Genomic DNA, 15,967 nt, shown 5'->3' on the forward strand with positions numbered 1-15,967 from the left:
GGCACAAATAAAGGCTGAGATGAAGGGCTTTCTTCTTGATTCTGAGATGGTGTCCAGGTAGAAGGATATCAGTGATACAAATTTAGGAACTTTCAACATGGCTTCCTTCAAAATCAGGATGTTTGGAACAACAGGGCACAATCCATCTCCAACCATTGCCAGAATTGTTAGAAGTGGAATTGTTGCGGCAGCTGGGTTTCCCCTTGCTATCCAATGTCCAAACTTGATCCTGGAATGTGCAAAACACTACAATCCGGAAAGGAGGACAATTTCAACATCAAGTGGCAAGCTGTTAGCCACCTTGACTCCAGATCAATTGGTGAAGCCTTTGGAATTCCTTCACATCATTCGATGACTTACCGGACTACGAATGGAGCTAAGGCAATATATAATGCAGGTCCTGACAGATATGCAAAGACTATCAACAAGCATTGGTTGCAAAAACCTAGACCACACATCTCCAAAATGCCTAAGACACTCACCATTTTCATTTTCAAGCAGTAGTATGTGGACCTGATAATGACACTAAGTAGGATAATGGGATGTTCACATATCGTGAATTTTGAGCTGTGGATGTTTTTCTACATTGGTGAAATCATGGATGCTAATGGGTTGGTGGACTGGGCTAGACTAATCAGCCACTACGTGCATGAGCAGCTAAAAGATTTGAAAGAAAAGAAGTCCTAGTCCTTCTACATGAGCTCCTATGTAATTTACATGCTTGCAAGGATGGGAGACTTTGATGGTTTGCTAGGAAAAGGAGTTATGGGCTATGGACCGACACAGCTGAAAGTTCATGAGAATTATCCTCAGCTGCATCTCTACAGTACTAATTCTTTTAAGCTGGCGAATGACACTTTCTCTATGTACCTGATCAGATTCATGCAAAATGAGCTCCACACGAGAGTGTCACCACAGGCTAGGGCATTGGTTCAGAAATTTCGAGCCACGTTCTTGCAATTTCCAAAGTTCACAATATCAGAACATAGGGTTTCACTTTCCAGCCATATAAACTACCACGGTATCCATTTGACAAAATGATATTGCTAGAACTTGTGAGGCAGTTAACAGCTTATGACCAGATTCAGAAGAAGAAAAAGAAGTTGTCTATTGAATTCCCAATCATCCTCGAGGACTATGTGGAAGTGTGCCCGAACCTGGCAGCAATTGAGAAGGCAACATAAGAATTGGCATTTTATCGCTTGGCATATTACACCATTGGGTCCCACTATGATCCACATCATAAGATCAGAAAGGTTGTTGGAGTAAAGTTTTTACACAAGTTTCACTTGGAGGACTATTGGGAAGATGCAAGGGACGTTTTTGATGTTAGAAAGAAGATGTTTTCCAAGCTGCCCTTGCAAACAAGCAGAATAGGTGAAGTAATGCAGGTGCCTGATCAAGTGACGGAAGATTCGGACTTGGTGCAACCAAAATTCAAAAAGGTGAAAGCTCAACCTATACAACTCCCAAATTGGTTAGAACCAGAAGTTGATGATTTGGATATTTAGGCCAAACCAGTTCTAAAATTTACTAAACATTGGGTTGATCGACATATAAGAAGGTTGAAAGAAGGAAATGTCCACCTGACTTTTCGATTAATTGGAAATCTTGATTCCAACAACGAGGCTATGGGAGGATCTTCACAGGCCCAAGGTGAAGAAGGAGAAGTTCAACAAAGGGAAGGAAGAATGTTCAGCAGGAAGCCCAACAAGAAGTCCATCAGGAAGAACCACCACAAAAAAGAGCAAGTGTGGAAAGGATGCAGTCGCCAGCTAGTTCTTCCAATGTGCGGGAGGTAGAAATGTTTTCACAGGAAAATCTAGCAAGTCCACCTCTAGGCAACATCCCTGACAGTGCTCCAACACAAGATATTATTAGTGTGTGTGCTTCACATAGATCCAATTAGCCAGGAGGTCAGAGACAGGAAATTCCTCCTCATCAGGAAGAACCTCGCCAAGATAGTTTTGTGGAAGCCATCCTTGGGGAGATGGATGAAATATCGCAAGAGCATGAGCAGATGGAAATTCATAGTCACTCCTTTCTTGCTCTTGATTGGTTGATGGATAGATTAAGGAGGGAGACGAAAAAGGAATTGATCCAGCATGGGAGTTAGAAGAGCTTTTGAGGAAAATGGATCAGCCGGTAGAGAAGAAGGCTCCCTTGAAATTCTCCAAGGTTGTAAGGGATGAATCTGGATCTCGAACCTTGCATATAGCTGAGCCTGCAGTAGACAAAGACAGGAATGAGATTATCACTTCCTCTCTCCCTAAGGAAGTTGCTAATGACACACAAGTAATTAGGGAAATGGCTTAGAGTTCCAGGGAATGGGTGGAAGACGTCTTTACTGCAGCTGGGAAGTTCATTGAAGACTTAGCTCGTCTTCATTCTAGATTTGTTGCCCTTCTAAATAGATTGGAGGTAGCGGAAGATCTATGGGAGGACGTTCACATCTATCGGGACTTGACCATTCTACGACTCAGGGCTTTAATGAAAGTTCCAAAGCAAACACTAATTGATGGGAAAGTAATTCAGGAGAACGAGGTTTATGACTTTTCCCGATGGTTCTGCGTCATTTGCTCCAGAAGGAATACCTTTGAAATGTTTAGCATGGAGTCTTCAACTTTGAAAGACTCGATTAGAAGGGTGCAGGAAGAAATCATTAGCGGGATTGAAGCATTGTTCGCAAAGAAATTGAGTGAAGATGGAGTGATAGTGAACTCCTTGAAATCCCAATTGCACGAATTCTTCTTCGTAGGTTCATTTTCTAAGGAACATTTTGCAAATGTTTCTTCATTCTCTAGCACGATGAAAAAAACACAAGAAATGATGGTGGAGTGGGAGAACTTCTTTTCCAAGAGTGAGGAAGAAATCACCTTGATGGAGTTTGACATAGAAAGTGTGCCAAGTGTCTCTGTAGGAGAACTGGAAGCCGTCATCGCTAAATTAATCACGTATGCAATTAATGAGAGTGACAATGGTCATCCATTCTTGGACAAGAATCTCTCGACTGAATAGTGGTGGCACGTTTATTGATCAAATATTTTGACTAAGCGGCGGTCCCGTCAATGCATGTTGAATGCATGAAGAATCTTTTGCATGCAGCCGCTGTATTAATGATTTTATGACAGATTCCTTCTACATGTAGCCGTCGCATGGAGAATGATGGGCATTTATTTTTGCATGTGGAATATTCATTATTTTTGGGCAGATTTGATGTAATGGGTGCATTTAATGCACGAATGGATGCCATTTTTAGGCTTATTTGAATTGATTGTATATGGGTTTCATGGGCATTAATTGCTGATTCCCACCTTGTTGCATCTTGAGTGGGGAATCTCTTAGGATGAAGACCTAATTAGGGTTTGCATTTCTTCATGGCCAGAGTCCTATATAAAGGGGTGACCCCCCTCATTTGTAAGAGAGGAGAGATTGAATTCAGAGATTGTTGCTAAGAGTTTTTGAGCAGCCACTTAATACATTGTTCAATTGTTGGTGTATTCTTGTGTTGTTTTGAAGCTTGCATGGTCTCACTCTCTTCATTAGATCATATTTGCTTTCAAGTTATTAGATGAACGAGATTTGATAGGATTGCTTGTTGTAAAATCTGAGCTCGTACCTTTGGTTTGTAGCTGATTGTTGCCTATTGTGTAAGGTTAATCTGAGCCTATTTATGTGTGTACTTAACTTCGATTATCGGGTGGATGTTATTCGAATTGATGGCATACATTGGTAATTTGAAAATTCATTTCACAATCCCTGAAGATTGCACCACCTTCGTGTAGTTGTGCTATGCTAGCAAAGCAAAGCATGGTTTGATTTTGCACAAGTGATCTCATCTCTTTGTTCATAGGATTAGATTAGACTTAGCATAGCTCTCTTAACCCTTTCCACTTTACTTTTTGCATATCTATAATCCAAAAAAAAAAAAAAAAAGAGCTTTTATTGATAAATCATTCGCGACTTGAATTCCTTGAAACTACAAGTTTGTTAAAATCTTCTATGAGCATATGTAAGGCCCCTTGGATTACCAGTAAATACATCAGCCGTTTGAGGAGCTTAAACTTTGTCAACTTCTAAATGCTTTCAATTTTGAGTACAAAATAACATTAATGTTCCACAATAAAACTGTCTTGCCACAAAGCTAAATGAACTGTAATGTCCCCACTATGAAATATAATTCAATAATAAATAATAATAATATAATTAAAATACATAAGAATAAAACTAAAGTTTAATTTAAAATATAAAAGAATATAATTAAAGCTAATCAAAATTTAATTAAGTTAATGAATGGTCAAAAGACATGAAATGAAAAGTTGTGACTCCGTGACTCCTTAAACATGAGATATAAAAGGGAGAAGAGACTGTCATTTGAGGGAGGGAGGAGAAAAGAAAGAAGGAAGCATGTGAATCAAAGAAGATTCAATGGAAGAAGGAAAGAATGGGTAGTGAATAAGGGAGTGACTCTTCCAAAGGAGAGCATAAATTATGAAAGGTTGTGACTCTTTCGAAGGGCAGGCATGTTGAAATAAGGGAGTGACTCTTCCAAAGGGGAGCAGAAATTATGAAAGGTTGTGACTCTTTCGAAGGGCAGGCATGTTGAAGGGGTGTGACTTCTCCCTTACAATGGAAGATATAAAGGGAGATAAGTTTGGGGAATAATATATTATTCTCAGAAGGAAGCAATGAAAAGTGGTGACTTCAATTCTCATGAAAGGTGGTGCCTCATTCCCTATTAAAGGTGGTGACTCTTTAAAGTATAAAGGAAAGATCAGAGCCTTTTGTTTAGAGAAGATCTAAGCGTAAATTATAGGAGATTTATGTGCAGATTTGAAGATCATTATAGCAGACTTATAAAAAGATATATAGCAGACTTGTGAGCAGAATTTAAGGATTATGGCAGTAATTAAACCAGAATTACATCTGCATCAGCAAATGCAATCAGATCTACAGCAAGGCGATCTGTTATAATCTATTAGATTACTTTAGAAATATGCTTGAATCTAAATATCCATACACTTATCGATCATGTGGAAGGGAGTGCAACAAGGGGAATGGTGAAAGATTCTTCACTGGGTATGCTGCCTCGTAAAGATGGTTAAGGATTGTTTGTTAAGGACCACGAGACCACCTCATGATGATGGTTAAGTACCATCTGTTAAGGACCACATGAGGCCAAGGAGGATAAGGTCTCGACATTGGGCTGGGGTTGAGGTTCAAGGGCACCCTATTGCAGCTCCACTACTATCTCCATATTGATCAATTGTTGAAGCGAATCAATCATAAGAGGTGAGAAGATTACAAGTAAGGGAACAGTTTTGGGGTCATCTTCTAGGTACGCCACCTCATGGTATATGACAAGGGAGTCTCATGGGGCCAAAGGGTTACAAAGGGTACTGCCTTTGGGCTTAGAAAGGATGGACTTCCAGGTCACCCTATTGTGAATGCTCCTCATGTTTTCTATCATGGTGAATGAATGCATTAAGAATGATCAAACATGAGAAGTAGGATAGGGGTGGCTAGATTGAGGGGAACGGTTATAGGACACCTCACTAGGTATTCCACTTCATATGGATGGCATAGGCCACATGAGGCCAAGGGAAGGATAAGGTCCACCCTTGGGCCTAGGGTAGAGGATCTCTAGGGCACCCTATTGAGTCACCCTATCTTAGGTCTTCTATGGCTGAGCATTCTCAAACTAGTTAAGCAATCTTGTGTTTAGATCTATAATTCTAATATATGTTTGATGATTTCTAATTAGAAGATCTATTTTATGAATTATGATTGTAAGCAATTCCTAACTTGTTTGCAGCATCTCAGTCAAAGTGAAAGGTATCTCTAGCCCTACCTTGTTTAAATAAAAAATTCGTGTATTTATAATTTGGGGACATTACATGAACTCATTGAATGATTGCTGGGCCTATATCCTTGGAGAAAGTTTTTTTATTCTTGTTGCTACCCAAATCTGCATCCCCTTATGGATATAAATTAATTATTTCCTTGGCTCTGACTATGCACATTAGGGTTAAAATATATTCCATATCTTGTAGTATTTACTCCAAAAAACTAAAGCCAACAAAAATAGGTTGCGGTTCACTTGCATCCACTGTTGGCTTTTTGATATATTTTTGTTAATTTCTCAATTAGTTAGAATTCTTCTTGCACTATACTTTGATGTGTAATTGGTTGTTTATCCTTTCAAGCAGAGAAGGTGTATCCTCTATGCTTAGTAATATAAGATGCACGCACTTTTCTTTATTTCACCTTTTTTTGAAGAAAAGTTGTTGATTCCTTTAGTTTTAATCTTCCCATTTTTCCATTTGAGTTATTGAAAGTGAAACCAAAGATCCCGAATAATCTTCTCAGGGTTATTACCCTTTATTCCTTTAAATGAAACCTTTATGTATATTGATTGTATCATGGAATTCCGATAGACACACATACGTTTTTGTTGAAATCATAATGAAGAAACATCTTTGTTTGAGCACAAGCTTGCTTTTCTGAATAATAAACTTCATTTTTGCTATTAAGCAGTTGGCAGGTGGTCATGACAACAGTAGATGAAAAAAAATTAGAATTGCCCTATGCACTCAAGCCACGTCAACAAACTTCAATTCCTCAGGTTTGTATAGTTATTAACTTATTTATTATAATTATTAGGTGGACAATTTTCCTTTTTGTCTGTAAATTAAGGACATGAAATAAAGACAAATTTTTTGAACTTCAAATTCATCCTCTTTTTATACCGTTTCCTTACAGATTCATAATATAATTACTATATAACAGTTCAGATTATATAAACTGATAGCATGATTGTTTAGTTTTGGTTGTTAGTATATAACATTTCAGGTTATCTTGTCTAGGTTTTTGAATGTACAAATTTTGTGAGGTGAAATAGATGCAAGCTTTACATCTTTGTCTGAAATAAATGTGAAAACTCTATTTATTAGCAATAGCTTTAAGTTTAAATATCCAATAATTTAAATGGGATTTTAGATGAGAATGTAAATACAGAAGTTGACTTCTTATGGTTATGATTTCAAAGAAAACAACCATTGCAAAATTATTAAGATTATACAGATATATGTATGCGTATCTGTCTGAGAGAGAGAGAGAGGGTGGATCACTAGTATTGAATCAACCTGAGGAAGGGATAGGGGTTTCTTCTATATGGTGGGGTGGCCACTGAATAAAATGTGAGGATAATATATCGTTGCTGAGGATTTATACAACTTTATCTGGATTCAGATGAATTAATTATTTGATAGACTATGGGATTATGGTCAATTAGTGTCAAGATACTCTATATATAGAATTCTTTTTATATCCATTTTTGTTTTTTATCTTTCTCAGATAGCTGTATCATAGAAGTTTCTTTATATCTATGGTTGATTCAGATGAATAATTATTTGATAGACTATGGGACTTTTGTGGTCAATTGATGCCAGGTCACTCTATATGTATAGAATTCTTTTTTTATCCTTTTTTGATCAGAAAGCACGTCTTAATCCTAACCAGGGTAGTTTTGTTTCACATGTCATCTGCACATGTTTGTCACAACAAATATAAGCTTTTCAGACAAAAGTGTGCTAAGGACAATACTTATTTTCTTTATGATTTCGGTCTTTCATGCCTTGAAGATTATTTCAGGTTGTTTTGAATAATATTACAATAACTTTCTTTGTTGCAAATGAAGATAGGTTGGTAGTGTGGTATAATAAAAGATTTGCTAGATTTTCGAGACTGTGATACCATCCAAAGATAATATTGTAATTTGTTACTAATGCAATACTTCTGTTGGTAACCACATTGACAACCATTCATTATTGATAGTTTCATGTGGTGCAAAATGGAGGATGGTGTACTTTTGGTGAGATTTTTTAGGCCTTCTTCTCATTGGTGATAACAATAGCCTTTGGGTTGGACATAATTACATGCTTTTCGTGGTACTCCTTGATAAAATATATAATATTATCCAAGGCCAACATATGCAATCCCATTAAAGGCTTCAAATATCCAAATAAAATGCTGTTATAGCAAGAAAGGTCATGTAAACCTGGTATATTATTTTCAGATTCAGGCTGTGAACTGTTTTGACATAATGTAGGTTTTGTATCCTGGATATCTCCCCGATACCCTATACATTTAAGTTCTTGTTTATATGTTTATTCTTGAAACAAAAATAAGCATAAGTTTTACTTTTTGTGCAGGATGGGATTCAAGATGGCACCTTGTCTAGTACTTTTGTTTCCTATGAAGGAGTATTTTACAATTACTTCAGTATGGGTATGGTATTCCTAACATTTTAAACTCAGTGACTTGGTGTGTTGACAATTTGATGTTTTCTGTTGTTAAAATCTATAAAATTAGATAAAAAATAAAATATGAATTTTCTGCAATTTGTAACTCAATGTGTAGAATTCTCTTCTACAATTAGTATTCACATGTTGATATAATAAGATATGGTAAATCTATGGGAGTTAATATAGGTACAAAGCAAATGTGTATTGTCTCTTGTTTGCCCCTAAAAACTTGATGCATCTATTGAACTATAAGAGTGCTGCAGTTAAGGCAAATTTATGGAACGATTCCATATGGTCAAATAATTTAAATTGTCTACCTCTAAGAATTTTTTTTGTACATGATAGACTGCTCAAGCAACAAGCATTATAGACTTGAGCATGAAGATGTCTTAAATTTTAGCAAATTTCCTATATTATTGTCTTCACACGTACACTTGGTAACTTGATTTTATTAGTTTTGTGAACAATAATGCTTGAATTGTTAGGGAATTGCATCCAACTTGAAGGATATGTACAAATTGATTATTCAATAAAAGGCATCGTTTATTTTTTATCGATAAGAGGGAGAGAACCCCTACCCATTTTGTAAGTTGAAAGAACAGCAGAAAGAAGAGCCTGCAGGCCCTTAAAAAAGGGGAGCTTGGACAAAATTCTATTTGGTAGGATACCAATACTATTCCCAAACTATGCTTTTCTCTAACCTCTATCTTCGTGTGAGCACAGGGTCATAGCATGAGTAATCTTTCCTTTTCTGGAGTAGTCTTTTTTCTTTTGAGAGATTGACCAATATTCCTTGTCCATGGACATGTGATTTTGTTCAAAAGGATTTTATATGAGATTGAATTGATTCATGATGTGTGGTGGTCAACCTCTCTTTGGCCCCAAAGATACCTCCAGATTTGGGGATGATGCTTTGAGAAGCACCTTTGGGTCAACTGGATTTCCATTAGTCAAACAAGAGGAAATCCTCTTTGGTTGTTCACCAAGTGGTTAAGAGGGGAGAATCATTCGAGTCAAGTCCAATTCAATGCAATGACGGAGTTTGGCCCCTTGTTACTAGACAGGCTTGTTGATGGGGAAGTTCAACACTTCCGTCAATGCAAAATAAAATGCACCAAGTACATCCTACTCTCTCTTGTATGAGGAAATACTGTATTCCCTCTGACTTGTCCAAACAAGATAACCTCAAGGTTTCTAATGTTAGGTCATGACTAAGCTCGGGATAACTCAAGGCTGATGCAATTTGCTAGTAATCTCAAGGGGACTTATGCATTTGACAAGCAGGTGTGCATCTGGTTGATGCCTTTACTTCTCAAATTGTTGAAATAAATGGCAAAAGGATAGGGTTTGGAGAACCTAGGGACAATGACAGTAATGGCTGGTGCTGTGGATAGATGGACTCCACATAAAACAAATTCCTGCTTAGTTAGAGATAAACTCACAACTCCACAGAACTAGTGCAATCTCCAAAGGGGAATAAAAGGATTTTCAGACCATGAACATTCGTTAAGTACCCAATTTTGGCGCAACTTAGATGAATAGTCACAGTTGAACTGACAACAATAGAAGGCTTAGACTAACATGCACAAAGATTTACAATCAGCAAATCTCCAATGGTATAAACCATATTTCTATCAAATATCCTCACACTTTGCTATTAAAATCATTGAACAAATAACTAACTTGATGAAGAGAAACCGTGGAAACAGAAGAAGCCAAATGGCAAAACACCATGCTTCAATGTTTTATTCATTTGCTTCAACTGCCATTACAAGAATATTTGCTCAACAATTCTTACTCTACTCCTAATTCTACTTCAAATGTCTACCGCTTAACTCTATTTTCTAACCCCTTACAATGAGAGAGGCATTGGCCTTTTATAGATTTTACATTCCGAATTAATGGCCACGATTTAATCCATCAATGCCCTAGATCTGCCTTCTAGAAACTCTGATAGCTTTCAGCTAATGGCCAGAACAACTTCCAACCACCTTTTCAGCTACTTTCAACTGCCTTCAATTAGTCCCACTAGAAGACAAAAGTTCATGGGTCTCAAGACACAAAAAGACAAACTTGGTAGCTGGGTGAACAACTAACTTTTGGCCTCCTTTTTGAATTTTATTAAATTGGGCCAACAAGTAGTCCTTTTACAATATAATAATCCCTTTTTTAGAATAAATCTTTTTCCAGCTCAGACCTAGCTGTTCGTTCTCCATTTCTGTATGCTCCTGCAACATTCTGGTGTCTTGTCATTGTTTTCCAGAGTTCTGGAAATGGTATCACTTAGGTCTTCTATACTATGGTATTGATCTTTGCTCATTCAACCCCTTGTACTTTGCCTCTGGTGATCCTCTAGCTCAATCACAATCACATCTTCAATCTGTGCGCTAGGTTTCCTCTTGTTGCCTTATTGGTGGTCTCTGTCTCTTTGATCCTCCCATCTATCGAATTCCTTTGGTGGTCCCCTTACCCTGCATGGACAGACGAATCAAGGATCAATCACCATTTTAGTTAGTCATTCATTCATTACCATCGCATCCATTGGTGATTAATCTTATTGAACATCACTTATGCCTTATGAACTAAGACCTAGAAGGGTCCTTTTGCTCGTGGGAAAGAGATCAAGGGACCACACTTCAGATGATGCAACCTCCCAAATTCCCCAAATCTGTTATCAAACTCTATCCTAAGACAACTTTAAGAATTCACCATCAAACTTGGTCCTAGGGGTGCCCTTAAGATTAGGGACTTGATCTTGCATTCATCGAATTTGGTGTAAGGAAAGCTTTTAAGATTAAGGATTAAACCACTTTTGAATGTTCATACCAAATTTGGGAAGGCTAGTGCAACACCTCGACTTTGGAAGGCAATTAGGACTAGGGTTAAATCTGAATCTCAATGCTAATACCAAGTTTAGGAGGAAAGTCAGAGTTTGGGGGCAAATTCGGTCCTAACCTTGGCATGAGGATACCCTTTTGGATTAATAACAATTCCCTATTTTAGTTCTTTTCACCAAATGTTGAACTGAAAGGAGAAAGTTCAGACCTAACCTCAGGGTTAGGAAGGCTTTTGGGAACAAGCCTTAATCAGCTTTAGCATGCATGTACTGAACTTTGGAAGTGCTGGGCAAAAGTTTGGCCTGAAACTCGGTCTGAGGAAACATTTTAGGAGTAGGCCTTAATCCTATTCACTGGGACATCACCGAACTTTGTGATGAAAAATGAAAGTTCAGTCAAAACTTTGGACTTTGGAAGGCAATCAGGATCAGGTCTTATTCCAAAATTCTATGTAGGCACTGAACTTTGGAAGGTTTTGGAAAAATCTGGGCCCAAGTTTGGTGTTGGGAACATTTAAGGGAGTAGTGCTTAATTCAAATTTGCTTGCAAGTACCAAAGTTTGGAAAGGTTTGGGTGGAAATTCGTTGTTGAGACATCTTTTGGGAATAAAGGGGATTTTCTTATTTGAGATTTACAACACTGAATATCTGAGTTAATACACTTGCTCTTAGACTTCCTTGCCTTGGGCTGTACATGAAACGTCATGGGGTTGCAAACTTGTATCCAAGCCTTATCCCTAGTTCACCCTTGTTATCAATCCATTTCCATTGGCCTCAAGCATAGGGATCTGATATCACCTTATGTTTTTCATCATTCCTTTTGCATTTGCAACCGTGCTGTCAATGTTTATGACCAGAATCCTATTGTTGGTGACTGCAAATTTTGACCTTAGAGGCAAACTCGGGTCAAAGTTTGGTAGTAGGAAAGGTTTTGGGATTAAAGTTCTAATCCTATTTTCAATGCAAGCACCGAAGTTTAGGCTGGTCAGTTAGAAGTTCGGTCTTAGGATAGGTTTTGGGAATAAGGTCTTATTCCCATTGTGTGTGCTATCACCGAACTTTGGAGGAAAACTTCAAAATTTAGTCTCAAGTCCAAGTTTGGCCATTGAAGGACCTTCGCCCCCTTTACCTATGGTGAGGTTTGATCTTTAGATTCAGATCTATAGGCATGCATTCACCTTATTGTCCTCATGCTTGGACTTTACCTTGACTCGCTATACACCTCTAAGCTCTCTCTCTCTCTCTCACACACACACACACACACAAAATTAATTGCTTCAGGACCCCAATGAAGCAAGCAAAAAGTAGGGGGTCCCTATTGGAGACGGGGAGTGTGTGCAAGGCACAACAAGGCTTCTTGCCTTGTTGAATTGAAGCACTAGTCTTTAACATTTGAATGGAATGTTCACATAAAAAAATACTCGAGACCAACACCATCCGTGGTTCTTCAATGGTATTGATTTTGGAAGTCCATTGTTGAGGTCCACCTAAACACAATCTTTGCATGTGGTGCAATAAAGATCTTTAGCATCCGTGGAAGCATGAAGGAATCATCCAAATGAGTTTTTGATGGTTTGCCACCTTAAGTCATGATAAAATTATAGTAGAAGGTTGGGAAGTTGAACCCACACCTAGATTGTGGTGAAAGAGTCATTGATGGGGTCGAAAGAGGGGAACAAGAGCTTTAAGAATAGGAAGTGTTTCTCCTAAAACCAAGGCCTAGAATTTATAATCACATCCTTGTCCTTGACAGTTTCACAATAAATGACAAAGAAGCCTCACTAGGTTGGGCCTTGTTGGGTTATCTCATGATATCAAAAAAAAAAAGAAGCCCTATATGTAGGGGAAATGTCTAGCAGATCCATAACCAATTGTTTCCATTCCATGATTAAGCATTGGTTAAGACCTTTCAAGCCTGGCTATAAGCTGTGGAACTTACCTATGATAGGTAGACACTTTAGATTACTTTTGACCAAATGAACACCCTTGTTTTTGTCAAAGATTGCTTCTAAAATGATATCTGAATTTATGATGATATCTTTTGGTTTGGCTTGTGATCTATCAATTGATTACCATACTTGTGTTCCTTGAGCCCATAGTACCCTACATCCATGTAAAGAAGCCTCTAGGGAGAACATATTGTCTCCTTGTGCATGGTTAGTGGATTGTTCCTTATTAACCCTAGTGTCATTAGTACTTGTGATGCTCCATTGCTTATCTTTGGAAGTCATTGTTAGAGATTTGGATATCGTTAAAATATCCTTGAAGGACTTGGAGGTAGCTTGAGAGAGGCTTCAATCTAGCATCAAAGAGCCATGGAAGTGAGATGAGCTAGAAGGGTTTCAATCATAGCCATTCGAAGACGAAATGAAGGTCCTGGGAGGTAGAGAGATATGGCTTGCATGTGTTGAAAAATGCAGAGGCCACAATGTGTTGTTTGTGGCTGCTCAAAGGAGGGTTTTCACTTGCTACAATTTACGTAATGTTGGGAGTTTTTAAGGAGTGCCATTTTTCCTTTGTTAAAAATAGTCAAAAGCTAGTTTGCATTGTATTATTTTGCATCAATTATTGTTCATTGTCTCAGGTGCAGCTTACCATTCTAGCTTCTGCTTTGTGTTTTTTGTTCATGTTGGCTTAGCACAATTTCACTACTATGTAGCATGTCACATGCTAGAGTTTTGCTGATGCACATTACTTTGGTGGCAGGCTTGTAAATAATCTTATTATATGTTGAAAGAAATGACTTGATGGTAAGATTGTTAAGAATTTTATTATATATTGATGGAAAGCTATATTGGTGTAAACTTGATGTGATATGAATACCTTGCCGTGAGTGTCTTTGATTTTCTTATGTACTCAAAATATGGTTTCTCAAGATGGACTTTAGTTCACATGGTTATACACTTGAACATTGTTGACATTCTCTTGGAATGTGCAATTTCATCATTGTGTAGTGGGTAACATGCTCTAGAATTTGGCAATGCACAATTCTTTGATGATGAACTCGAAAAGACCCTTATTATGCATTGATGGAGAGGTCTTGGATTATAATTTATTATAGTGTGAACTTGATGTCATTCAAATTCTTATAATGCCATGAATATATTTATTTTCTTTTGGTCTCATAATATGGTTTCTCAAGAAGGTGGAATCTAGTACACTTGGTTGGTGAATGGAACATATGCTTTATATTGTTTGCAATCTCTTGGAATATAAGGTAACATGATGTACAGTCAATTTTATATGGTTTTTATTATTTATTTTTCTTATCACATTTTATTTATTTTTCTTAGATCTCTTGTGGCAAAATGCCAATAATCTTTCATTCAGCCTTTGACTTTGATCATAAAAAGGAATTGGAATGAGACCTAAGCCCCTTAATCATTTCCAAGATATACATAGGAAAAGTTTGGAATATGACAAATTTAATAAAACAATAACAAAATTGTTAAAAACTGGCCAAAAAAATCGTACTTGTGGCAAAATGCCAATAATCTTTCATTCGGCCATTGACTTTGATCATAAAAAGGAATTGGAATGAGACCTAAGCCCTTTAATCATTTCCAAGATATACATAGGAGAAGTTTGGAAAATGACAAATTTAATAAAACAATAAAAAAATTGTTTAAAACTGGCCAAAAAATTCATATGGGTGAATATTGTTGAATTTGATAAAAGAATCTTCAAAATATTTGAAAAAATAAGACAGTGCTTTACCATTTGTGTTGTATTGTTTCTTCTTGATTGACTAGTATTTGGGCTGCGTTGTTTCTTCTTGAAAGAAGATGTTCATAAGAAGGAATAAGGGTCACATAAAGAGCAATATGGAGTTTGGAGAATTAACATAAATGTTTATTGCTGATGTTAGGAGGTGAATGATAAATAAATGGCTAGAAGTAGGACTTGGGCCATTCAAATCTTCACATTTTTCACAATGACTTGAGAATATTGACCTCTTTGCTCTGAATTTATCTTTGAGATTGGACTTGGAGGCTCAACAATTTTGTTTGGTCTATTGACTTTTTGGTTTGTTGATATCAATTTTGTTGCCCTCAAAGAACCTAAATAGTTATATTTTCAATGAGATTTTAATTTTTGGATTTTTTTGTTTTATTTAGTAAAGTATATGATTAGATTTAACTTTTCTTGAACTTCAATTATTATTTTTAATTATATGGGGTTCTATTAAGCAGTCTTCGTTCAATATTTTGAAAGACATATAATATAAGAATGCATTCTAGATATTGTACATGAAGATCATGGAATACTTTATTTCAAGGTATTGCTTGTAGAATCAGAATGTAGATCAAGTAAGATTGTGGCAAATCAAATTAGCTCTGCTAACTACAAGAAGCCTATTTAATGTACATGATGATTGCCAAATAGAACACAAATTTCAACAATTGCTAACAAATGACTCCTAACAACTACCTGTTGTGACATTTTCACACATCGCCCCCATTGCAAATGAGGACCCCCACTTTTCACTTTTTATGTTGTCATTTTGTTTAGTTTCCTTTGCTTGGCAATAGTTTCTCAGTCGTTCGTCTTTTCTTATAAGAGGATAGGTCTTTGGGTCCTAGATTGAAGTTCATGGTTCATTGTCAAGATTAGGTTTGATCAAGTTTGGAGATTCTCATCAAGTCTGGAAGGTAAGATAGATTCAAGATTTCCTTCTAGGGGTTGTTTTTCCACCCTTTGGAGGATAGTTGAAACCAAGTGTTTAATGATTAAGTTTGTTTCAAGGCAATTGAAAGAGAAATTGGAAATTTCCTTCTAAGAGTTAATTTTTCACTACTGGAGAATGAATGTTAAGTGAAAGAGA

The 15,967-nt window shown here is 36.9% G+C and overlaps 1 protein-coding gene across 1 annotated transcript in view; it reads left to right on the plus strand.

The window, feature by feature from the left end:
• LOC131049199 (diacylglycerol kinase 7) overlaps positions 1 to 15,967 on the plus strand; it is a 96,642-nt gene that overhangs the window by 15,768 nt on the left and 64,907 nt on the right. Inside the window, exons 5-6 of the mRNA XM_057983241.2 lie at positions 6,538 to 6,625; positions 8,214 to 8,289. Of these exons, the coding sequence (XP_057839224.2) occupies positions 6,538 to 6,625; positions 8,214 to 8,289 (164 nt within the window). The remainder of the gene's footprint in view (positions 1 to 6,537; positions 6,626 to 8,213; positions 8,290 to 15,967) is intronic.

This window comes from Cryptomeria japonica, chromosome 5, assembly GCF_030272615.1.
Source record: "Cryptomeria japonica chromosome 5, Sugi_1.0, whole genome shotgun sequence".
Classification (NCBI taxonomy): domain Eukaryota; kingdom Viridiplantae; phylum Streptophyta; class Pinopsida; order Cupressales; family Cupressaceae; genus Cryptomeria; species Cryptomeria japonica.